The 26,687-nt window shown below is 41.3% G+C and overlaps 1 protein-coding gene across 16 annotated transcripts in view; it reads right to left on the bottom strand.

Moving 5' to 3' along the window:
- GALK2 (galactokinase 2) overlaps window positions 1-26,687 on the bottom strand; it is a 136,688-nt gene that overhangs the window by 36,924 nt on the left and 73,077 nt on the right. For all 16 annotated transcript variants that reach the window (XM_027096614.1, XM_027096616.1, XM_027096610.1 and 13 more), the window contains 3 exons: window positions 18,603-18,701; window positions 16,969-17,121; window positions 7,527-7,737 (listed from right to left, as the gene is read on the bottom strand). In XM_027096614.1, coding sequence (XP_026952415.1) covers window positions 7,527-7,737; window positions 16,969-17,121; window positions 18,603-18,701 — 463 coding nt within the window. The remainder of the gene's footprint in view (window positions 1-7,526; window positions 7,738-16,968; window positions 17,122-18,602; window positions 18,702-26,687) is intronic.

Here is a 26,687-nt window from a genome sequence, read left to right as displayed (position 1 = left end):
CTCCAAGTACCTTTATACTTCTCCATTAGATAAAAAATAAACTACTCTTCTTAGAGTTAACTGAGATAATCCATGAGGACTACACTTTTATCAAACGAGAAAATTCCACAGCACTTCTCATGGCTCTTCTGTAACAGAAGAGCTCATGCACATTCTGGCCAAGTTGAGCTTGCTCCTTAGATGAAGCAAGCTACTGGATGCCACACGGCTTTACATCTTCTAAGGCAAAGGCACCAGAATGGGAAATAGCCAAAAGGAAACTCTTCAACCACAAGGTAACCTATCTTCATCACTTCTCTTTAGTTTCAAGAGAAAACCATAGCCAAGAAAAATCAAAACTTTATATTCCCTTCCTTACTTAGTACAGGATTGCTAAAGCCAGCTGATTAATACACTGAGATAAAAAGTGCTGGCAGCAAGAGTGTTGGATTAAATCAAAAGCCTGGGATTTGGGATCTGGCTCCAGCACTTACTACCTCTCTAGTTTTGTAACTACATGTAACTCTATGACCTCAGTTTCCTCATCTGTGAAATGAGGATAACCATGTGCCCCAGGGTTATTATGAGATTCAAATCAGATAATGCAGGTAAAGAGTAATGTATAAACCATAAACTAAATAAATAAGTTTTTTGGGTTTTTTTTTTTTTTACTCTGTATGTCTTCCTAAAGAGCAGTCTATGCCAGTGCCTTATACTTGCTCAAAAGCCATGATTATCGCTCGTGACTTTGGAAATCACAGGATCCAAACAAATTAGTCAGCAACTGGACAGCACTCTGTCAGCACATGGTCACAGGCAAAGTTGGTAATCCAAGCAAGGAGATTCGTGTCCATCCCAGCAGAGTGCATCTGAGCAGCAGGGCCACCCAACCCGGAGCACAGGCTGAGCAGTCCCGAAAGGAATGCTCCCAGTAAATTCTCCCTTTCTTAAACCAGCACCCACACCACCTGACCCAGTCTCTACCTCAGTTTCCATTTACTCCCTCATGGACTCCTCTGTTTAACCTCCAGTGTGTGTCCTTGACTTTGCTCCCATGGTAGATACGTGTGCCCATCTCTCCTGGCTCTGACCACAGTTTCACCTTTTCCTCTGGGGTCACACCTTAGGAAACACCCTTCCCAAATCAGCCTGGCCCCGAGCTTCTAGAAACCCAAACATTATGCCACACTCTTAGATGATTCCTATCTGTGAGCAAGGCCTGACAAATAATCCTTAAATTTTTTCCTAACCAGTAATCCTTAAATTTTTCCCTACCAGTCCTTAGTGATGGATTATAGCCATTCTAAACAATGTCTAAAGGATTTGAGAATTTTGCTTTGTGTGTGTATGTGTGTTTAACTTTAACCGTCTCTAAGGATTTCTAAATCTAATTATTGGAAATTTGGAAAAAGAAAATAACATGGGCCTTTGGAACGCTGGCTAGTTTAGCAGAGGCTGCAAGCCACAGTTTGACTGTAAACATCTCTCCTTGTACTCTCAACTCAAGGTCAGCATCTCCCAACTCACACTCATATCCAGGTAAAGAAACAAAGGAATTTTGGCAGGAAGAGAACATTGGATTTCATATCCCTTTGAGAAAGGCGTGGATTTCCATGATGGGAAAATCAGTCCAAGTCAAAACTAAGCATGTTAAAGTGTAGGCATCTGGAATAAAGGGGTGGTGGCACTCTCCAGAGTCCCCTGCTGGGGGCACACGTCATCTGTGCCTCCACTCCTACAGTCTAAGGACAGTGCCACATTCAATAAGAATCATATTTTCTAAAGGGGTAATAGAAGCATTCAGTTAAGGTCTTAGGCCAACCAAAGCACAAACTCAGAAGGAACAAGGCAAAGATATAAATGGATTTTGACTTCTAAAGTTAAAGCTGTGTGCCAAGAGAATTCAGCAGGAAATTTGGCTGAGGTTAGATGGCTGGATTCAGACAGTAAATCAAGTGACATTAATCTAGGAGACTCCAGAATCCCACAGACTGATTTATGTTCATAGTTTTTTTTAAACTTACTTATTATGAAACCAAAAGGGGGAATCCTTTGAGGATGGTAGAATTACAAAATGGATTCATTCTATCAACATAGGTTTTGTTTGCACTCAATAAACCTAAGTAAATTATAGAAAGTCATGTAAGTGGGCCAGTAGGAAAGTTATTTTAGATAAAGAGGTAAGATTAAGTATTCATCATTCTTACAAAAACAATGAAATCATTATTCTTTAGCGGGACAAAACTTAAATATATACATAAATAGCAATGCATATCCTATGATTAGCAAATTATCCTTTGTGTTTTCCAAGGTTTTTGGAGAAATTAACTTATTCCCAGAAATGCTTATTCAAAAGAGGGGTGGAGGGTGGGGGAGACAGGCAGATGCAGAGAAAAAGGAACAGGGATACAGAGAAAGAACAGGCTTCAGACAGAGAAGGATACAGATAAGAATTATACTGAGTTTATACGATAGGTAGGAACTGTTTCAGAAAAGAGGAAAGGGCAGTGATGTTTAGGATTAAAGGTCCAGAAGGAAGACCAAGAGGCAATTAGTGAGTGGAATGGTTAAGCCAGGACAACACTGTCCAAATGGGCACGTATGGGCTCAAACAGGAGACAGGACAGAACAGAGTTAAGGCCAAATTGAGGAGAAATTTAATATCCACATTAAAGAGTTTAGGCAATGAGGTAATGATGGGCCTCTAAAGGTTTCTGAACTAAAAAGTAACACCGTGAAAAGACTGCTTTAAGAAGATCATTTCACAGTGAATATTCTCAATATCTATTAAGGTTTCTTTGCCTCTTAACCAAAAATTCCAAAATCTAATTATATAGTTTGGGTCTTTATTTGCTCTGTATCTGTATTTAGATGCCTTACCATATCACCAGAAACTCATCATCTTGCCTCCAAAATCATTTCCCATACTACATTCCCTAACTTTCCCAGCATCCATACGTCAGCCTTCCTTATCTTCTATTCCTTTCCTTCTTCCGTTTCTCTCCTCCCTCCTTCCCTTCCTTTCTAGACACAGGCAATCATCAATTCCAACTGAACTCTCCTTTATAGTCTTGAGAATCTACTCATTGAGATATCTACCAACAATTCCCCATTTCAGGCATTTCTGCAATGGAGAGAAGAACTGGCATCCCTTTAGCCAGTATTTTTGGCATCCAACTCATACTGCACACAATGCCTCTTGACACATGTTTTCAAATACCCCACACCTCATGTTTCTGTCTTCCAGGCTCTCTACTCTTTGCCTGGAATGGCTGGTCACCTCTCTCAGCCTGGGAAGGCCATAACTTTCTTTTCAGATCCAGCTTAAATTCAAGGCACATTCTCTAGGTATTTAGGCACTCTCTCCTCCATACTCTCAGGACTCCTGATAAATACTCTTATTAACAGTGGGTATTTTTTACTGTGACTGTTCTGTGGCACTCTCCCCAGTTAGACACTAGGACACTATAAGGTAGAGATCATGTCCTGCTTATCTGTATCCCAGCATCCAGCATAATACCCAGCCCAGTGAAGTTAACACATATATTTGCTGAATTAAAGAAACTGGATGATGTCTTAAGTCAAAAAATAAAGACTATTCCCCTGGAAGCTCTCCCTATCCAAAGACCTACCCAACTTCGTCACTCAATAAACATTTCATTAAAACACTTACACACAGTATTTAACAAGGTGTTGGTGATCTGGGCCTATCTACAAACTCAACCTGATATATCACTCACCACTATGTACATTGTTTTCAAGAACACTCAACTATCTGTAGGTCTCTGGACATCCTCTCTTACTCCTCCCTGCCTCTATACCTGCTGTTTTGTCTGCTCGGGAGTCTTTCCGACTGCCTGTCTACCTAGGAAATTTCTATTTATTCAACTTTTGTCTGGTTGCTGTCTCCTTAGTAAAACCGGCTCTGACTTCTTTCTTTTCTGATCTCCCTAGACCCAAGAACACCTCCCTCACTGCACTCATTACTTTATGCTGGATCAGTTTTTTTCTTTATCTGTTTCCACTACTATTTCGTAAACTCCCTGAGTATCAAACCCTGTTGTGTTTATCTCCGTGTTCCCAATGCTCAGCCTCAAGGCCTAGAGGAGGGGAAGGAGAGGGAAGAGAAATAACAGAAGTAGCTGACATTTAAAAGCACCTACGTTACCAAGCATTGTTTCTAGCACATTACACTGACTACTTCTTTAAGTACCTCTTCCTAGTATGCCTATTTCGTGGTAAAACTAAGATAACAGAAAGGTTAAGAATTTGCAAATCTAGTCCCAAGTGTAGTAAGTAAAGGAGCCGGAGATCTTAATCCAGGTGGTATGGCTATCCTTTGGTCTATTGCCTTTCTGGAATGGTGTCAGCAAACTTTCTCTGCCAAGGAACAGATGGCAAATATTTTAGATTTTGTGAGCTATTTAGACTCTGTCACAACTACTCAACTCTGCTTTTGCAGTGCAAAAGTAGCCACAGCCCATATATGGCTGTGTTCCAGCAAGAGGCTATTCTACAAAAACAGGTGGTAAGTCTGATTAGGACTGTAAGCCAGTTTGTTCATCTAGAAATTCAATAAATGTTCATCAAATTAAATTGGATCTAATGATGTTGGGAACCAAAACCTTCTCCCTGCCCTCAAGGAAAACTTTTTCCCTTATCATATCCTAAAGCCCTCAGCAGTTGCAGCCTTTAAGCCTTTACTCGGCAGGCAAATCCACTGTAGGCACTCAAAAACCAGTTTCAGAACTGAAGTCAATGGGATGGACATGGGGCCCTGATCTTTGTGCTAAGCTCCCACCCCTGAACTCCACCTCAAGAGACTGTTGGATCTTAGCCAGATGTCCCTGCCCCCAGCAATGAAGTCTCACAAATAGATAACCTTTACTTCTAAGAAGAGAAGCTACTCCAAGGTTCTAGCCTGTACCTCCAACCCTTACCTGGCCTCCATCTGAGGTTTCTCATGTTATCAGTATAAATACAATATTACCGGAAACAGTAGGCAAACAGAAAAAACTTCCACACTTAAGTGGGCCACAAGTTTCAACCCTAAGCAGTGAAGACTTCTTGGTGTTCCAGAATGTTGTTCCACAGCAGTCATGAGCACTGCTCTAACCTAGATCTTTTTATGTAAGTAGTATAATAATGAGAAAAGTAGGTATGAAAAAAAAAGGATGAGAAAAAGAGGAGCTTATTGAATTGTAAATTTCTTTTTTTTTTCACTTCCCTTCAGTGACATAAACCCCACCCTACAAAAGAACCATTTGAATTGACATATACACACTATTACATATAAAAGATAACTAATGAGAAGCTACTGTATAGCCCAGGGAACTCTATTCAGTGCTCTAATGACCTATATGGGAATGGAGTCTAGAAGAGAGTGGACATATGTATATGTATGGCTGATTCGCTTTGCTGTACGGCAGAAACTAACACAACATTGTAAGTCAAGTATACTCCAATAAAAAACATTAATTTGAAAAAAAAAGAACCATTTGCTTTATATTTCACAATATTTTGACATCCTATTGGAACTGAGCAGAACCCTGCAGTACCCTCCTCCCCCCCATTACAAAACCAAGAAGTTAATGACTAGGACAATAGAGTCAGAGACTCAGTGTCTGATGTACATTCCTGAGTTGTTTCACAGATACTACAACTGTCACCAGAGAAAACAGCTAACTGCATGGTGGCCAGCTGTAGCCATGACATAAGCTACTCCAACTTGAGCAGTACTGAGTCTATCGCTAGCACAATTCCAAGAACTGGCCTCAAGAGAACGGGATTAACATTATTGCTCATAATAATATATATCTTTGTGGGCATCAAAATAATTGTGGTTTGCTCTGCCTATATATGTAAGCGGACAACTAAAATTGTCAGCAACGAGATGCTATAGACCCATGATGACACCTTCCACTCTGAGAATACAGCACCCTATGTCAGAATGAAGAAGGTACAGAAGATAGACCTTCACCCCTAATCCCATAGAAATGGAATGATGTTCTGATAAGTGGGGATATGTAAGCAGCTCTTTGCAGGAAACCACCCTCAGCAGGAAGCCCCTGTTCTTGTCACTTTAGCAAAGTTATATTGTAACTAACTCTTAAACCAGGCAGGCCCATGCTCTACTCATCTCAGGCCCAAGCACACCTTTCAAATCTTTTAATGACGCAAAACCCTGCCTAACTTCTTGGTTCTTTCCATCGATCAAAGTAGAAATGAAGAATAAGTAATTAGCAGATGACCAGATCTCTTCCCTAGCTTCCCCTTCAGTAATCTCCTGATCAAACTGTGTGAACAAGATAACATCTAGAGGAAGATCAGGAGGGGTCAACAAGCCTGCACACAAGCCTGCACGCGGTGAGGGATGGCAACAACTCTGACCCCCATCTCAATGATTAACTGGGATTACTTTTCTGTTTCCCTTTAAAAGATTTCATGGCCTAGCAAAATCTTCGGAGATGTTTTTTGTTTGTTTGCTTGTTTGTTTGTTTGTTTTGCGGTACGCGGGCCTCTCACTGCTGTGGCCTCCCCCCGTTGCGGATCACAGGCTCCGGAAGCGCAGGCTCAGCGGCCATGGCTCACGGGCCCAGCCGCTCCGCGGCACGTGGGATCTTCCCGGACTGGGGCACGAACCCGTGTCCCCTGCATCGGCAGGCGGACTCTCAACCACTGCGCCACCAGGGAAGCCCGAAGATGGTTTTTGAGGGATGCTGAGTCCACCATTTCCCCAGATTGCCGGCATTCTGATTAAAGGCACCTTTCCTTTCTACCAGCATTTGTGAGCACATAATTGATTTTGTAAGCAGAGAGCAGCGGGACACGATTCGTTCCATAACGCTATGAAGTACATGTCCTATTATCCATTATCTTCAAAACAGGCAATCACAGAACTAGAAACAAAGTATACCAACTGCATGACAAGGATCATATATGCTGCTCATGGACACTCAGACCAGAGAGGTTGTTAGTATAATATCCCGATTTAATTCTAGTGAGAAATACTTTGTTGTTGAAATTCACCGAAGAAGGTAACATAACTTATCCTAGGTGCTACAAGATGCTTCCCAACAGAAAAAAAAATTTTTAACAGCAAAATAAACTATAAACGTACATTTAAAATATTATTAGATCATCACTTTGGTTTTTGACCCCTAAACTGAGTTGGGCTCACATTTGGAAAAGTGCATGACGCTGCCAGTGAATTTACCCTACCCACTGTAATTCTGTGGTTGCCATAGGCCAGAGAGGGAGAATTACAATGGTGAATTACGAACTTCTTGAGGGCAGGAAGTATGTATTATTCACCTTTGCCTCGCCAGAAAATCTGGCATATAGCAGACCAGGAAATGTTTGTTAATAAATGAATGAATGAATTTAATGAAGCCAAGAATCTAGATAATTAAGTTTGCCGAAACACATATGTTCTCCAAATTCCTTCAAGCATGCTTCAAAATCAGTATAATCCATAGGGACATTGGAAACTTTCCATCTGTGAGTGGGGAAACAACCCATGCCCTTATTTTCTCCAGCAGACTCACCGTCTTGAGTGTTTGGACTCAGGATTTGGGTCTTGAGTTCCTGCAGGCTAATTCCCAGACACCTGCAGATCTCCTTGGGGCTATAGGGTTCAGAGTGAAGGGTATCTTCTGTGATCAACAACATTTCTTGCAGACTGACCCCCAGCTTGGCCTGCACCTCCTCCAGCCGCAACACTTCCTCCCATGGCAAGCATTTGTGCTTAGCCAGCAGCTGCAAGTTCAAACCAAGAGAATGGTCAGTTTTCATTTCAGATATTGATATGCACTATTTTAATGAGCCAGATTCAACTTTAAGCTTTTTTGTTTCCATTCAACCTATCCACAATTCCCACCATTGCTTGAAAATGCACGCTCGGTTCAGATGTTTGAAATTAAACATGCTTGTGTGACACTCACAGGCTAGTTGCGTATTTTTCCTAAAAAAACTAATCCTCCACTGATTTTTTTTGCCTGTCACCACTTTCCCTCAGGGCTATTTCTCTGAATAATTTTGTCCTTTTGTCCCTATTCAGTTCATCCCCAATACACCACTCTCTATAAAGTCTACAGAAAACTATTCAAATCTCACATGATCTGGGTCCTGAGGTGGGCACTGCATGCCCGATTTCATTTGAGCACTTCCTGTTTACAACATGCCTCTTTGAAATGGCTAATGAATTTAAGTATCTGGGCGTTTGGAGTCAAGTCCCAGATTTTAAATGAAAACCTCATTGGTGACCTTACGAAACACCACTGCATTAGGTCATTGGTGGTAGTAGAGCTGTATGTTTCTCCACCCTCAAGAAAAGAGTTTGGCTTCCAGTTGCATCCTGAGGCACCCCCTCAATCTACTGCAGAGGGTGAGATATAAACCAAACCTTTGTAACCTGGTCCACTCATGGGAACCTCACTCCAGAATGTGTGTCCCTCATTTTTCCCAAACTACCCTTCGGAGCAGGTAACAATCAAAACGGTGAAGGTATCTCTCACCCTGAGGTCTACAAAATTCATTCCCCAGGTGTGAGGACCGCAGGTGCAGACAGCACAAATGGCAAAAAGAAGCAAACAAAAGAAGGGGAAATGTGCATCTGATTTACTCTTCTATTATGCTGATGATTTGATTTTCTTTCTTTTTCACAGGAAGCAGATTTACCAAAAGACCATTGTACTTGGTTAGGGCCTCTCACTTCTGAAGAATGTTAATAACAGTAGTTCTTATATTCATTAATCCTCTTTTTAAAACTCTGGCTCATACATTTGAAAGGAGTTAATGATTTTAAGGCAGAACTGGTGAAAAAGACAATAGAATTACATTTTTCTGTCCAGTTATTTCACAGAACATGGTGCCATTTTTTTTTTTTTTTTTTTTTTTTTTTGCGGTACGTGGGCCTCTCACTGTTGTGGCCTCTCCCACTGCGGAGCACAGGCTCCGGACGCGCAGGCTCAGCGGCCATGGCTCACGGACCCAGCCGCTCCGCGGCATGTGGGATCTTCCTGGACCGGGGCACGAACCGGTGTCCCCTGCATCGGCAGGCGGACTCTCAACCACTGCGCCACCAGGGAAGCCCCATGGTGCCATTTTTAAAGCAAGGCTACAAGCTAAGACCTTTCTTCTGACCTTGTTTGCTTAGCACATTTAATGTTTATTAGCAGTGCTAGATTGACACCTCCATAGACTAACTCATTCATTCATTCAACTCATTCATTCATGGTCTCTATGCCAGTGTATTCCAAAAATAATTTCAGAAAACTTATAGACATACACAAAACAAAAGAAAAACATACAATATATTTATTTTATACAGAAAAAGAGCTGAAGTGGATGATCTCCTAGAATTACACTTCCTCGAAACACAGATCCAAATCCAACTGAGGTAAACAATGAAGTTAACAGAAATAATTCACACTTGTATAGCGCTGTGTGATTTAAACGTGCTTTTTATTTCTTTTCAGCCTTGACAGCTCTGTGAGATAGGTATTATTACCCTATTTAAGAGATGAGAGTGACTTGCCCGAAGTCACCTACCTAGTAAGAACAGAGTTGGAAATTTAACCCGTGTCCTGTACCTCTTTCTTGCTTCCCCAAGGCCACATTCTCAATGGGCTATGCTTGATATCCATGTCACACTACTCATTTTAGCTCAAATCACCACTCAAGTTTTAGAAATGGTTTCTAAATACAAACTAAGTTTTGTGTTAGAAGTGAACATTCCAGTGATTTAAAACACTTTGATAGATGGGTTCCTTCTAAAATAAGAAGGAAATGGAAAAAAAAAATCAAAGAACGACCCCCAAGTGATGAGAATGGGCTCTTCCTAAGAAACTTGCAGTAAACACCATCTCCAAGTTCCCAACCCTGACCTCAGGTGAACAAGTCACTTTGCCTCAGGCACTTGATCCCAGGAAACTGGCCCAGGACTGTGTGGGGAGAAAGTCTTCGAGGGTTGCCTGCTGCCTACAAAGCTGTTTTCAAAGGCAGCCTCCCAATGCACTTTTGTTCCACAAACAGAGGCACTAACATTCAGTCTAGCAATATCCCAGTTTGCTGTTCCACCCCTTAGCTCTCAGCTGGAGGGTCCACGTGGCCAATTGGGTGTGTATTTCAATTAAGAATGAAACCTACCACAAGCCCTCAATGACAGCTGCACAGCCATGAGTCGCTGAGTAGTGCACTACATTTTAGGAGTAAAATCAGAAAGCTGCTTAAGCCCTTTAAAATTTGGCCCAGGAAACAGAAAGATGACTTGCAGATGAGGGAAGTGGGTGGGTAAGATCTGTTGCCCAAGACAGAACTTCATGAGGGCATTTGCCACTCACAGCCCTGTCGCCTGGCCCTACTTCACATTTGTGAAGCAGGGCTAGGAGTCAGGGCTATGGGTCATTTTGTGACAAGTTCCTCACTCAGCAGCAGGGTAGGGATATACGAGAAAGCGATTCTTTGTCAACATCTACCATTTTCTTTTCACCACTATAAACATTAGGTGTTTATTTCCGATTCCATTCCTGGGAGGTTCCTGAGCCTGGCTGATGCTCTGTGGACAAGAAAGCAGGCAACGAATATTTTGTCCACAGTCATGGAAAGATGTAGATAAATAGTGCTAGGACCCTGTCTTAGGTTGGTTTCTCTCAGAAGCAGGCCGTGAGACAAGAATTTAGGGGGAGAGGGAGATACAGAGAAGTGCTGGTAGAGGCGTCTTAAATGAGACAGGAAGAGAAGCCAAGATGAAGTGCAGTGATGTGAGAGGTGAAGCGGGGCCTGCTGGACCCTCTGGGACCTGTATGTATAAAGCTCGGATGTGTCCTACGCATAGACAAGAAAGCTCAGATATTTACCCGCTAACTCTCATCCACCATTGATTGAGGGCTGATTCCAAGGGTGTTAGCTCCCCAGACTTCCAGGCTGTCTCATGTGCAAACTCAGCGTTCTCCTGCAGCTAGAAGACATCTTCAGTCTGAGAGGGTCTCTGGGGCTTCTATTAAGAGGGTGTGGTAGGAGAGTGCTAACATATGGACTCGAACTCAGGAGGCTGTCTGTCAGAACCCACCTCTCTCTGACGTTCTCATTGCATTTTGCAGTATTAACAAGTCAACGGAAAAGTGTCAAGTCTTTCTCCTCACCAGCTCAGCAAAGGATAAAATTTCAAATCCCTTCTCTGACAAGCTGTTTTCCACACAACAAAAGCAGCTGTGTTGTTGTTGGTTTGGGTTCTATAAATCACCCACGCTTATTTTTAAAATTTGAAGAAACACATAACAATTTGAAGTTTAAAAAAATTACAAAGTATAAAAGAAATCACCTGTAATCATCCCAATAAGATAACCACCAATCTCCCAACTGATATCCTATGATACATTTTTTATGCATACTTCTTACACACGTACACACATACAGTTTGACATAAATGGGATCATACATAACTGTTTTTATCGTGGATACTTTTTTTTTTTTTTTTTTTTGGCTTATCTCCCCCTCACCCTCCTCCAACTTCGTGGAGCCATTCCACAGTGACTTCATGCCCATGTTCCGCTCATAATCATCATGAACACATTCACAATGTTGACCTTCCCCAGTGCTGGTCATCCCCACTCTCCACGTTCTCCAAAATTCTCCTGAATTTTCCCGGTTTCCCTCTCACCTCTCTGGTCCTTACATTTCCACCCATGACTCAGTTTTCTCCTTTCATTATTATTGAAGCCATCTCCCAAATTTAAACCCCGGCCTTCTGCTCTTCTCTTGCCACATTCTCTCCCTCAGCAAACTGAACTCAGTCCTTGGTTTCAACTATTATCTCAAAATAGTTGAAAGACTATTGTCCAAGCCAAGTGAAACATTCCAACCTCAAATTTCTAACCACTTATAAGAAAATTCCATGGGGAAGTATCATCACCTCCCACTTTCATATCACCTTCCATCCTACCTTCCCCATATCTATGAGTGCTTTCCACCCATCATTTCAGCTTAAAACTACAGCCCTTTTCGACTCAACACTTAGCCTTTACCTGCACATGTCTGCATGCCATGCGTGTTCACTGCAGGGTATGAAGCACTCATGGCTCCTGACTGCATGGAGCTCAGAGTCAACCCGAGGAGACAGGCATCAATTAATAATTATATAGTGAAGAACTTACTCCATTTGTGATAAACTACTATAATGGAAAAATATAGGATGTGGCAAGAGCATATAAAAGGGCATTTAACATAATGGAAGTGGGGAGGGTGGTCATTCCTCAACGTAATGGCATTTAAGCCAAAAGGAAGACAGACACCCAATCACAGAGAGCCTTATACCTGACCCTTTACTAGGTTCTGTCAGAGATTCTTTCATATCCCTCTCTTGTTATCCCGTCCCCCCTGACACTTTAAGACCCACTTCTCTTCAACCAAACAAAAGTTCCTGCTGCCAGCTTAATATTTCTAGAATACCTTGCTAACATTTGCACTTCCAGGACCAAGCCTGGGTGATCCTCAGCACAGCACTCAAGGTCCTGCTACACCTGGTTCCACTATTCCCCAGTGTGTGTGTGCTCTGCCCTGCAGCCAGGACTCACTGTCCTGGGATACTCCACACCAGTATCCTGGCAGAGTGAGCTCAACTGAATCAATAGGCTGAGTGAAACTGGCTACATTCCTGGGTGTTTGGTTTTTCTCCACTCAAATTCAAGAAAACTGCAGAAGCCCTGAGAATATTATACCACTTCTCCTCACCAGACAAAGAATAAGCTCCATATTGACCACTAAGTGGCAGGAGCTAAAAAAAAAAAAAAAGAACTGGATGAGTGCTGGCCACTAACCAGACACACTCTGTAAAAAATCACACTGTAAATTTTCCTTGAAGCGTCAAAGGACCACATGAAACCCTCTCCTTCATTGCTGCACATGTTGCCACAAGAAGCTCAGGGTATGCAAAATGCAACAGCATAATTTCCCTTCCCTTTTTGACTTCCCATAATACTTATTATCAGCATCACACATTTTATCCCTCAATATAATTAAGGGATACTCTTTTTTATAGACATAAGGCAATTCTGGAAAAAAAATTTTTTTTAATTTGTTTATTTTTGGCTGCATTGGGTCTTCGTTGCTATGCCTGGGCTTTTTCTAGTTGTGGCGAGCGGGGGCTACTCTTCATTGTGGTGCATGGACTTCTCATTGTGGTGGCTTCTCTTGTTGCGGAGCACGGGCTCTAGGCGCGCGTGCTTCAGTAGTTGTGGCTCGCAGGCTCTAGAGCACAGGCTCAGTAGTTGTGGCGCACGGGGTTTGTTGCTCCGTGGCATCTGGGATCCTCCCAGACAAGGGCTCCAAATCTCTCTCCTGCATTGGCAGGCAGATTCCTAACCACTGTGCCACCAGGGAAGTCCCCCAATTCTGGAAAAGCTTAAGCCACTGAATATGTATAAAATATGAAAAACTTTGTGCTCATTAAAGATTTCTGGCTACTTTGTTAATTTAAGAACATAAAAATGTGCTTCACTTAAAAGACTCATTTGGTGGTGGGATGAACTGGGAGACTGGGATTGACATATATACACTAATATGTATAAAATGGATAACTAATAAGAACCTGCTGTAGAAAACAGTAAAATAAAATTCAAAAAAAAAGAATCATTTACGCAAATAATAATTATAAATCTCTATTGTGTTTGCCTTGAAATGTTTTAAATTTTAGTTCAAATGCCTCTGCAAGACTCTGACTTTTAATGAATCTGCATTAATTAGTTTGGGGAAGCTGTTAGAAAGAGAGGAGCAGGGAGGAAGAGAGAGAGAGGGAGAGAAAGGAGACTTAAGAACAGAAGAAACTACCAACATTAAAGCAAAACAAAGAAAAATCATCTTCATTGGTTTAGTGTACTTCCCTGTGCTAAGTAGACACAAAAGGTACTCATTTTTCAAAAAGGTACCTTGGGGAAATAGGAGGAGAGGAAAAATAAGTGTTATTTATTACAATTTTTCCATGTGGAGCTCTACTTAATCAGAATCATTTTCAAAACTATCCTCAGGGCTTCCCTGGTGGCACAGTGGTTGAGGGTCCGCTTGCCGATGCAGGGGACACGAGTCCGTGCCCCAGTCCGGGAGGATGGGCCCGTGAGCCATGGCCGCTGAGCCTGCGCGTCCGGAGCCTGTGCTCTGCAACGGGAGAGGCCACAACAGTGAGAGGCCCGCGTACCGCAAAAAAAAAAACAAAACAAAACAAAACAAAAATCCTGATCTGTCATTTCTCCACTAACACTTCATTTTTATTGTCTGAAAGCAGCAAGTTTATTCAGATTAAGACAAGCTTCTTTAATTTTTTTACGAGTTTATTTCCTGATTTAATGAGACCATTTCCAAACAAAAATTATATTCATTCACACATTGCTGAAAACGGAAGAATGGCACCATACTGTAATTAAAATAAGCTTAGCAGAATTCCAGCCTATATTCCCTAGGCAAGAGCATATTCTTGGCATCAAGATCTATCTGCAGAGCCTATATTAGCAGTTTTATCTTTATTTCCCTTTTGTATATAACCTTGGATTCTCATGATTTGCAGCAACGTGATTTAGAAAACATTCTGCATCTTGATAAAGGCTTTCAATTTTCTTTCTTCCATATTTCAAAAGAGAGAAAAATTCAGAGTACTTAAAATAATGTATTTTATCTACATCAAGTGGGAGGAGTGTGTGGTAAAAAGCCAATTTCACTGACCAAAGTACCTCTAAAATGCACATGGAGTTATACAGTTAAACTCAGAAGACAGCCTCAAGAACAAAAAGTTCTGCAGCGGATTAAGGTTTTCAGCTACTGCTCCAGAAAGAGAAGCCCTTTTTCTAGTTCACTCCCAAAAGACACCTCCCTCTCCCAGCCTGACAACTTTCACTACAGAGCTTCAGCACCACAATTTTATTTCTCATTTTCTTCTTGCATCTTTGGAAAAGCGTCATTACAATATGAACCCATTTCACACATCTCATACTTGTTTTGGCTCACCTATGAGTCTCATAAATGATATCTAATTTCGTGATAAAACTCTGAAAACAATGTTGTGTACGTTTGAGGTCTCCTCAGGAAGGCAGCACTTACTCATATACCTCAAAATAAAAAGTCAACAAGAATAAGCCCTTAAACAAATAAGACACTAATTTCTTCCATCTCCTGAAAGAACAAGTTTGCCCTAAGAGGGAAAAACATTCACTGAAGCCTTTGACATTGAAAAGTTTACTGCACTACTTCTTCTCATATATGCACTGATCAGAAGAGTTTAATATTGAAACATTTCTTTCATAGAATTTTTAGAAATTATCTGAATAAGTAAATTACATATTTAAAACACTTAAATCATGATTTAAAAAAATGTTTAACACTAAAATTTTCCAGAAAAAAAAAAAACTTTTATTTTCTGGCTCATCCATTCCCAACTTCACAACTTCAGGGGATGGGAGTAAGGGGCAAAGTGGTAGGTCAGCCCAAGGGATAACTACACCTTACCCAGCTCCATGGTATCTAGTTCAGTGCTGGGCACACCCTATGCACTTGTAAAAAACTGTGAAATTGAGCAAAATAAATATGACAGGGCAGGTAACCCAGGGAATAGTTGTTCATTTATTCAACACATGTTGTGTGTTGCCTGTGCCTACTTCAGCCTAAGCACTATACCAGGCCTTAGGGATATAAGAGTTAACAAGATGGACAGTCTTGGCCCTCAGGTAAAATCAAGTCAGAAAGAAGAGACAGACATCAAACAACTGTGATAAGTATCATACCTGAGAGGTGCAAGTGCTATGAAATACAAAGAGAGCCTCACCTTAGTCTGGGAGTAAGGAAGTCAAGGAAGGCTTTTCTGAGGGACACTTAGGCTGAGACTTCATAGAGGGCTGGAGCAAGAGCATTCTGGGCATGTACAAGTCCCTGCGGTGAGAATGAGCATCATGGCTAGAGTGTAAAGGGACTGAGGGATGCTAAGAGAGGAAGAGGATGAGGCACATATCGGATCCTGCAGTTCTCTCCAGGAAGTGAGAAGGACTTTTGACTTTATTCCAATGAAATGTAAAGTATTTGAAAGGTGTTAAGCAGGGGAACTACCTGATCAGATTTAAATTTGTAAACCATCATTCTATCTGCTATGTGAAGGATGACGGGGAGAAAGCATGGTAGAGCTCCTGACCAAGATTCTACTCCCCAGCTCCCAGCCTCAGTTCTCTCCAACTTTTAAATCATAACATGTGCCATTCTAGATCTTACATAACATTTAATTTCTGTGCCAATTTTTAGAGTACCTGTTTACATACCACCTGATCAAATACTAACCATTTCCTATTTCAAATCCCCCTAACCTTTACTCTCTACTCTCTCTATTCTTATGTCCTGTATCCTTTTGTATATCTTCATGCTAAGTGTACAACAGGTATTCAGTGAATACTTCCTAAGTAGATTTAAGGCTAGACTAGCAAGTGTCTTTTAAGCTGTGGAACAGAGAACTGCCAAGACTCCTTTCTGGTGTGCATTTCCCTAGTAGACACCAAGCCTGTATTTTTAGAAGGAACAGTGATGGCCAATGGTGCATGTGAGAGGACTGAGGGTTGAGGCTATCGTCACTTTTGTCGAAGAAACAAGATTAGTTATGGTCACCTCCCATCATTCACCCCAACTATCTTTCTCCACCCGTGGACCTAACCCATGGCCTGTACTACACAGATATAAGTTGAGCTGTCCTCTTCTCCCCATTTCCACCCTAGAAGACTCAACTGTGAAGTTCACATAGTTTCCAAATAGCTAGAGGTTGCAAGGCACACCTATACGTTTATTTATCTCCTGAGTTTGAAATCAAATTTCTCTGTATTAAAAAACTTCAGTTAGGACATTGCTGCAGTCAGCAGTGTTGCCCTAAATTTTAGGGAAACAGACAAAATAATAGGGAACAAAGAGAAAAAGAACAGGAGAAAGCCTAGTGAAACTTCAAGTTTCACTAGTTTGCCAAGTTCATACCTTTGCAGCCAGCCGACACTCCATCACCCTGATATTGAAATGAGAAGTTGCTGCTTTATTCATTTCCACACAACTGTTGGCAATCACAAACACTGCTCCACTTGGGAGTTTCACATCAGTTGCCCTCAGAGGACTAAATTCTATTAACTTGGCCTATTGAGAAAAAAATGACAGGTGAGATACAATGTATTAGAATTCAGAAAATATTTAACCATTTACGCATTTATTTACCTTAGTAAAAATTTTTCCCAAAAATGCATCCATTTATTCATTCAAATATTATTTACTGACTTCCAGGCACTGTACTAGGCACTGAAGATACAAGAGTGAATGGGACAGACACTGTCCCTGCCCTCATAGAGATTACAATCTAGTGGGAAAGGCAGTCAAGTAGTCAAATACACTGCCAGGTGGTGTTAAAAGGGTAGCAAAGCACAGGGCACTATATAGAAACACAGTTGTAGCACCTGATCAGATATAGCCTAGTGTAGGTGCCCCTGAAAAAAAGGGAAATCTAAACTGAGACTTAAAGGATGAGCGAAAGTAGGACAGACAGAGGGTTTCTTTACCCAAACAGGATGTCAAGAAGAGGGAAGAGTATAAGCAAGTTCACAGGCAAAAAATAACATGAGGTGTTAATAGAGTTTTGGGTATTGCAATGTAGCTGGAGCTTAGTGTTTGAGGGATGAGCCATGGTGAGAGGATAGAACTGAGCGAAGGGCAGGTAAAGCAGGGGTCAGATCATGAAGTACTTTGCAAGCCCAAAGAATTTGGACTTTGTTCAGACTCTACAGCTAACTTATGTTAACAACAGGACTCTTGCCATCATGCCTGCTTGTCAGGTCTCATCCAAAAGACCCAGAGTATTTTCTTAGCATTAAACCAAATTTCCTCATGCCTCCTGTCTTTGGCTTAGGGGAATCAACAACAAATACTCTTAATAAGAAGAAATCCAGGTATTCTTGGAAAATAGCCAAACCTGTAGGAATCTGATCGAAAACTAAGGAATGATTTTAAAGAAATGTCTGTTTCTATTTTGGAAATGGTCAGTTTATGGCAACTATGAAAACCTCTGCTCTGTCTATGGGAGTTGATAACCAAGGGGAAGTGGTATTGGCTAAGGAATTCATTCCTGGCTTCCTGTCAACATTCTTTTCCCTACCACTAAAGCCCCAAAAATGTTGGCAGAGAAAAATGATACCATAGAGTAAATTACAAAAAAGAGGACGAGTGAATATATGTGGTAAGAGAACTAACATTTGGGTTTAAAACCAACAGGAGATTATGAAAATGCCATGAGACGAAATGATTTGGGACAAGAGCGAGAAAAGAGGTCCCAATAACTAGGGAGTTGAGAAATCGCATGCTAACAATGAATTAGAAGGATGGGGGGAAAAAAACCCTAGACACCTGAGGTATGATTCTGGAAGCTTAAGGGAGAGGTGATCAACATGAAACAGAGTCAGTGAACTGGTGATAGCCTTGAATTACAAAGCAGTTGAGAAATACCATCCTACAATAGAGCCTAAAAGAATAGGCTGCCCAGAAAAAAAAGCACTCTGGGGATCTCAAGGCCTTCCTCTCTGGGTGAACATTCCCTGGTGGGTATTTCCAAATAGCTCAATGCCACCTACAGTTCCTTCTTCTGCAAGAAATGATATGGACTGGTCCATCCCTCCTCCTTCAGTGCCAATGTAATGCTCACTCTTGGCGCAGATTTCTGCAAGTTCCACCTGGAAAAGTAAAAATTGATTTGCACTGTGAGTAAATCATAATCTATTGCTCATTCATTTCCTACTCCAGACATGACATATGGGTTTGAATTCCAGTGCAGCTCTGATCAACTGATAGTAGCTGCCTGCAGCATTGGGTTAACAAGAACTCCAAGACTACCATTAAGCTCAATAGGAAAACATACAAAGATCAATTAATGTCTGCTATGAGTTGGAATGAGATATTGACTGTGCATGTTGTGTACAGTCTCGTCCCGCAGTACCCATAGGAGATTCGTTCCAGGACCCCACGGGATACCAAACTCTGAGGATGCTCAAGTTCCTTATATAATATGTCAAAGTACTTGCACATAACCTATGCACATCCTCTCATATACTTTAGATAATCTCTAGATTACTTATAGTACTTAATACAATGTAAATACTACGTAAATAGTTGTAAATACAATGTGAATGCCGCGTAAATAGTTGCCGGTGTGCAGCGAATTCAAGTTTTGCTTTTTGGAACTTTCTGGACTATTTTTTGGAATATTTCTGATCCATGGGTGGTTGAATCTGCAGATGCAGAACCTGAAGATATAAGGAGGGCCGACTGTATTTGCTATCCCTAAAAGACTCCACAGGGCAAGCAGTGTCTCCTGGATTTGCTCCATTCCCTCTCTAGACTGCCATCACCAAATATCTCATATGGGCACTCACTCATTTCTGCCTCAGCTTTGTCTCCCAACAGTGGACTACTCCACAGTCTCCCCACAGCCAAAGTGAGGTCATCCAACCTTATTTTCCGGTCCAAAAGTAATGCTTCCTCTGTGGCTTTTCCATTAAATGTAAGAATCAGAACTAGTGTCATCTCATCAGACACACCTTCCTCCAATCAAGATGAAGAGGCCCAATACATTAACACATTTCTAATCCAAACTGAAAATGTCAAAATATCTATTTAAGAATCTTCTATGGCCTCCTATTCCTTCTATGGCTTCTTATTTCCTAGAAATAAGTTCAAATTCCTCAACCTGGCATTTCAAAGCTTTCCAAAATGTGCAACCAATTTACACATGAAATCATATTATCTACCACTCTTTTCCAATTATATTTGTCTCCATGACCATCTCACACATTTATGTAACCTGGTATTATTTCCTGTCTTCTCTCATATAAATCCTATTGCCATCCAATATCCGGCTTATTGGCTACCTACTATGGGCAAGTCCACTCAAATCTTCCTCCATCACACAGTCTTCCTCAAATACTGTTCCCACTACGGCATCCTGCTTCTCTAAACCCTCACAACACTAACAGTATAATCCACTTACCCTACTATTCATTCACTCATTCATTTTTTTTTTTCTTCTAAGACTTGATTCAAGCCTTTATTTCTTACCTGTTTTACTGGAAGATTCCCCTACAGTGATCATTGTGAAGCACTGATATAATCATCTCTTGCTTGCTTGGTTGCCAGTGCCTTGACGATCATACTTCTCATTGTGGTACACAACATCTCTAATGACTTATCCCTTGCTCACACCTCCATCCTGCTCTCTCACCACTAACCCCGTAAACCCTAGGCTCAGACCACTGGAAAAATGCTGTTCCTCGTCACCCCCAGGCTCTCTCAGTGCCTTTAAAACTGTGATTTCCTGTCCTCCTCACTCAGTACTCCTCTCTCCAGCATCCCCCACTCGTCATCAGGATTAACCCAAGTGTCACCTCTCCCTTGGAGCCCTCACCACCGCCCAAAGGCACACACACTCCACATAATCCCTCTTCTGTGCTCCCTGTATATAACTCTATGCTCATTTACCAAACCATGCTTTAAGTGTGGCCTTCCTTGTGTGTTTATCCATCAGTCTATGAGAGCCCATGCAGTGCCCAGACCAGAGCCCACTTAACTAATAAGACTGAATCACATAGTGTTCATTATTGCTCTTTAATAGTGTCAGGTTTCAATCACATCTATTTACCCCAGAAAATTGTCAGTCCTGTGAGAAACAGATAAAATAGCTGTTTCTTTTGTGTCCCCTACCTCACACAATGCTGAGCACAAAGTAAATACTCAAAAACAACCCGCTGCTTTCACTTTCTGAGAATAGCTGCCCAAACATCATTTGATAGATCCTGTAAGTGTCATATTCCTTGTTGGATTCACTAACATTAATTTTGCTTCATGACACGAGGTAAGCTTGGTATTTTGACGTAATGGGCATTGTGCGTGGCCTAATGAACACACCAGAACCAGCAATCTTCCATAATAGGCACATTAAAAATAAATTAGTAATCAAAAGGTCAAAACACTTGGATTTTAAAATGTAAAGAAACAATATACCCAGGAGAAGAAGTCCATGCACGATTCATGAGGAATGAGGAGATCTGGGTCCTTACATAACTGTGACAGTGGCCAGTGTGAAGTCACCTCCCCACAATAGCAGTAACAGTCATACTTACATGCTAAGTACCTGGCATTATCTCTCCTTTAGGCCTCCAAACAACTCTCTGCTTATCCTTATTATACACATGAGGAAAATGGGACTTGGAGACATAAACAGTGGAGAAGCCAGGATTTGAACCTCATCTGCCTGACTCCAAAGTTTGTGTTCTTTTCACACTGGACTTTTATTACTCCCCTACCCACTGCCAAATAATATAACCGAATAACATAGCCTATTTTTTTCACTACCTCACAGGGATGTGAAATGACAAATGAGATCACCAAAATTTAAGTACTCTCCCTCTTAAGAGGAAAGAAACTAAGGCATCGAGAAGTATATGCTTATTGTTTTTAAAAGCCTCTGAATGCGTGGCAACAATGGTATACTTTACCAGAAATAGGTTAATTTTTCCAGACTACCTATCTCCACGAAATTCAGAGGGACCCCAGGAGTCCCCAGCATCTCTGTGTCAAGGAGAGTCCATCTGCAGGGCTGCAGACATCCCTATACTTTGCTGATACCTCTCATGCTGAATTCTGACATGTGGATCTCATTACCGGACAGACAATAACCATGAGTTTTAAATGGAGGAAACAAAAAGAAAATGAAGATAAGAAAGATGAAGGAAAGGATGACTCATTTTACAGTCCCCCCGGAATGCATGAGGAACTCAGTGGTAAATATAGAGGAAAGAAACTAGTACCAGAAACTTCCAAATCTTGATTAAAGCCCCAACCCTCCTGCCAACGAGCTAGGTGACCTTAGATAGATTGCTTAACTTTTCTGAGTTTCCATTTCTTCATAGACTATTAATAACAATAATAGTTTTCACAGTTAGAATTTATTGACTACTTACTATATGCCAGGTATTGTTCCAATTGCTTTATATGAATTAATCATTTACTTCTCACAATGACCCTATAAGATAGGTATCTCCTCCTCATTTTACAGACAAGGAAACTGAGTGGGTTTATTAGTTGAGACTAGGCTAGTAATTACTAAAGCTGAAATTCAAACTCCACTTGTCTAACCCCAGAGCCCACACTCTTAATCACCAGGCTATATTACCTCCCATCCATAATATGGAGAAAAATACCTGCCTCCCTGGCTACGGGATTATTGTGATTATCCAGTGAATTAGATAAAAACATCCCATAAACTCTAATGAAGTATACAACTTTAAATTTCATTCTTTTTACAGAATGAATAAGGAATCATCTGATTTATACAAGTAAGTAGCTAAATCCCAAGCCAAATGTAAAAACAGGTTTAATTAATCTGGAACTCAGGACCATTTTTTGAACTGTGCAGGGGGAGTTCCCTAGTGGTTAGGATTCCAGGATTTCACTCTCATGGCCCTGGGTTCAATCCCTGTTTGGGGAACTAAGATCCCACAAGCCTCGAGGTGCAGTCAAAAAAAAAAAAAATTTTTTTTTTAACTGTTCAGGGAAAGAGAGAACTTAAAAGATTCTGGGTGTGCCTAAGAGAACCAATTCAACAATAAACTGTAATGGAGCTTGAGACAAACAGGAGAATGTGTGTTCCATTTAAAGCATCCCAGTCTAGGGCTTCCCTGGTGGTGTAGTGGTTAAGAACCCTCCTGCCAATGCAGGGGACACGGGTTCAAGCCCTGGTCCGGGAAGATCCCACATCCCGCGGAGCAACTAAGCCCGTGCGCCACAACTACTGAGCCTGCACTCTAGAGCCCCCAAGCCACAACTACTGAGCCCACATGCCACAGCTACTGAAGCCTGCGTGCCTAGAGCCTGTGCTCCGCAACAAGAGAAGCCACCACAGTGAGAAGCCCGCGCACCACAATGAAGAGTAGCCCCCGCTCACCGCAACTAGAGAGAGCCCACGCGCAGCAATGAAGACCCAAAGCAGCCAATAAATAAATAAAAATCTTTAAAAAAATAAATAAATAAAAATAAAGCATTCCAGTCTAAATTGGGGGGCAGGGGGAGGGGGGAGGTGGGCAGGGCGGAGAGGCGTGGAGGGGGGAGTCCCTGCCTGCCAAACAAAACATGCCTGTAGTATAAACTTCAACTGCAGGCCCACAGGCGGCTCCCCAGTGGCCCTATCCCTTCACCCCCATACTAAAAGCAAAAAGGTCAAATCCTAAATTGTTATGAGATGTGAAGAAACTAGACACAAAAGATTTTTTTCTAATTTCAAATCTTGTTTAAGGAAAAACTTGCATGCCTCCGACAATAAGCAAAAATCAGTGCTAGGCCCATAGCCTTAGCCAGGGATGGCATGACCTGAACTCAGAGAACAATTAATGGAGGGGCCTTAATAGCAGGGGATGTAAACGGGAGCAGAGAATGCCTATCATTCTGGGTGATGTGAGGGAGACATGTGAGCCTGCCTCACCCTTTCTATCCTTGCGGACACTGGAAATAGAACCGTAAAATGTGCTCCAAGAGTTATAATCAGGCAGAGTGACGTGCAAAGACACTGAATACTCCATACACACTTGAATTATGTAAAATATCAAGAGATTTCATGAGAATAAGAAGGAGCTGTTGAAAACACATTAACAAGAGTGTATGGAAAGAAGCCTATCGGAAGTTAACTTCCAGAACAAACCGAATCACGCTTTGTGACCACCTAGAGGGCTGGGGTAGGGAGGGTGGGAGGGAGGGAGACGCAAGAGGGAGGAGATATGGGAATATATGTATACATATAGCTGATTCACTTTGTTATACAGCAGAAACTAACACACCATTGTAAAGCAATTATACCCCAATAAAGATGTTAAAAAAATCAATAAATAAAAAATTATTAGGCAAACATCATAGTAACAATTCTTACAGGCAAGATACACTAATGGATAAATGGATGAAAGTTTGAAGAGAAACAGAACAGTTACAGAAATTATTCCAAGACACTTATGAATTACAAAAGGAAAAATAGTGGAGAAATCTATCAGGCAGCAACTCAACTAAATGATAAAGTTTAAAATCACTAGTAATAAGATATATCAACATCATGATAGAATGCATAAAGAAGGACACATCACTTCTGTGATATTCTTGCCAAAAAATGCATTACCTCAATCTAATCATGACAAAAAAATCTGACAAACCCAAATTGATAGATATGAAAGTACTAAATAACTGACTGCAAAATAACTGAGCAGGACTTTTCATAGTATCAGGGTCATGGAAGACAAAGAATGAGGAACTGCCACAGATTGGAAAAGCTTAAGGAGAGACCATTAAATGCAATGTAGAATCCTGGATTAGATCCTGGAACAGAAAAAGAACATTAGGAGGAAAACTGGCGAAGTTTGAATGAGGTCTGTAGTATAGTTAATAGTATTGTATCAATGTTAATTTCCTGGTTTTGAAAATTGCACTATGGATATATAAGTTGTTAACATGAGGGAAAATGAGGTGATGTGTGTACCTGAACTCTATTATTTTTTAGCAGCTTTTTTGTGGTAGAAGTGACATACACATATTTAGTATAAATTTTAATAAGCTTGACACATGTATCACCCCATCAAATCATCACCACAAGATAGTGAACACCTATCCATCACCTCTAAAAGTTTCCTAATGGCCTTTTGTGGCAGCATAATTCTTTCTGAGATCCATCCATGTCATTTGTAGTTCATCCCTTCATACTGCTGGTAGTATTCCATTGTATGCCTATACCACCGTTTGTTCATTTGTCGGTTGACGGACATTTGGGTTGTTTTTAGCTTTTGGCTATTGTAGATAGAGCTGCTGTGAGCATTGGTGTATAACAAAAAAAAAAAAGAACAAACCAAATCAAATTCGAGGACCGGATCCCTGATGCCTGAGGGATTCTGAGGTTCACCCCCTTCACCTATCCCCCAAGCCCCTCCCCGCAACACACAGGCAACCTGAGAACCCTCAGGCAAAAACAGCAAAGCTCTAATGAAGAAGGGACTCATTCCCCTCCCATCAATGTATCAATATCTTCTTCTGTCCTTACACCTGAGCATGTCAAGAACCCCAGGCGCCTCCAATCTCCAGATTGTCAGAAGACAATCTGACTACATGAGAAATTTTTCCGCAGTTTGTAGCCAATAGACTCATTTCTATTTTGACTCCTGCCCTCTGGACAGTTAGGAGAACCCTGGCATTATTCATGGATGTTCTTTTAAAGCTACTGAAGATAGTTAATGAGGCTACTTTAGCCCTCTGTGTGGCTCTTCTCTTGAAGCAGCCTGGGAAAGAACCAAAAATCACATGGCTTCCCAAATTAAACAGTGTACCCATCTGCTGACCAGGGGGGATCCAGTAATAACAGAAATAACAGGGTTAGGTTTCATAGTCACTGAGAAGGGCTAAAGATTCATAAATGTGTTGCCTAGCTAAAACTGGACATTTATAAAGACAATAAAAATACAAAAGACTTCCAGATATCAATACAGTAAACTTTATTTTTGTTTAGCAGTTTTACTAATGAGATTGTTAAAAGTAGAATAATTATGTAGACAGAAAATGTTAATCTTTCCCTATGGGAAGCCTTGCTATTAAGAACACGGACCCTAACCGAGACAGCATCATCCAGCTATTGTAGGTCACCGACAAGTGCAAGTTAAGAGAAAAGAAGGAAATGAACAGCCCCATTCATTCATTCAACAGTCATTTAAATACTAGCATCCTACAGATAAGTGGACAGGTCACTCAGTGTCTTCCCTCAAGGAGCTCACAATATTGATAATGGCTTCAGGTGAACAAGTCTTTCAAAAGAAAGTGTAAAACTAGTGTGCCAGACAATGATTTGCCCCCTAGATGTGCTGTCCACCCACCTCCATCCTACTATCTGCCCAGGACGCTGCCCAGCATGAACTATATCGAGAGGCTCCTGTGCACTCTGCTTTCCACTGGGTTTTTTCAGCGGAGGACTCTGGCAGGAAATGGGGAATGAGGGAGGGGGGAGTGAGGTCACGCTGCCAAGATCACCTTCAGACACAAGGGCGTAACAGCTCAGCTACAACTAGTCCTCATTACCTACTACACCTTTGGAAATAGTCGCTATGAAATAAATTGCCCTTGATTATTGAGTGTGCTATTTCTTGTCATGACCCTGGCTGATATATCTAGATAAGGTGAAAATGTTAATGGCTCCTCTGACTTTTCTTTGCCTCAGATACTTTCTCAACTTTCTCCCCCTGCAATCCTTCTCCACCTTAACTTTCAAAATGCCTGGGTTCTTACTTGGGGCTATTTTCAAATTCTTCCCCAAATTGGCAAACCTGTCAGGGAGACCCCAGCCAAGTAGGAGAAACTTCATGAAACAGCACCAAGGTAAATTTTAAAAAGACTGAGATAGACTTGCTTTGTTTTGTAACATGGCTGATGACCAAACTCTAACTTGTGGACACTTTGGAGTGTTCTAAGTGGGGGGTGGGGTGGGGTGGGGGTGGGGGGGAGTAGGCTTGCTTTAATTAGAAAAAGAAGAAGAAGGAGGCTATTATTTCTTCTTCACATCTCTAACTCAAAGAGATTAGTAACTTTCAGATTTTTTGCTTCAAGAACAGTTGCCTGAGGACAATGACAGCCAGTTCCCAAATGAACAT

The sequence above is a fragment of the Aethalodelphis obliquidens genome, unplaced genomic scaffold (assembly GCF_003676395.1).
Source record: "Aethalodelphis obliquidens isolate GAN/ISIS:26980383/991018 unplaced genomic scaffold, ASM367639v1 scaffold105, whole genome shotgun sequence".
Classification (NCBI taxonomy): domain Eukaryota; kingdom Metazoa; phylum Chordata; class Mammalia; order Artiodactyla; family Delphinidae; genus Aethalodelphis; species Aethalodelphis obliquidens.
The sequence above is the reverse complement of the archived record's forward strand: the minus strand, read 5'-3'. Positions and strand labels throughout refer to the sequence as shown.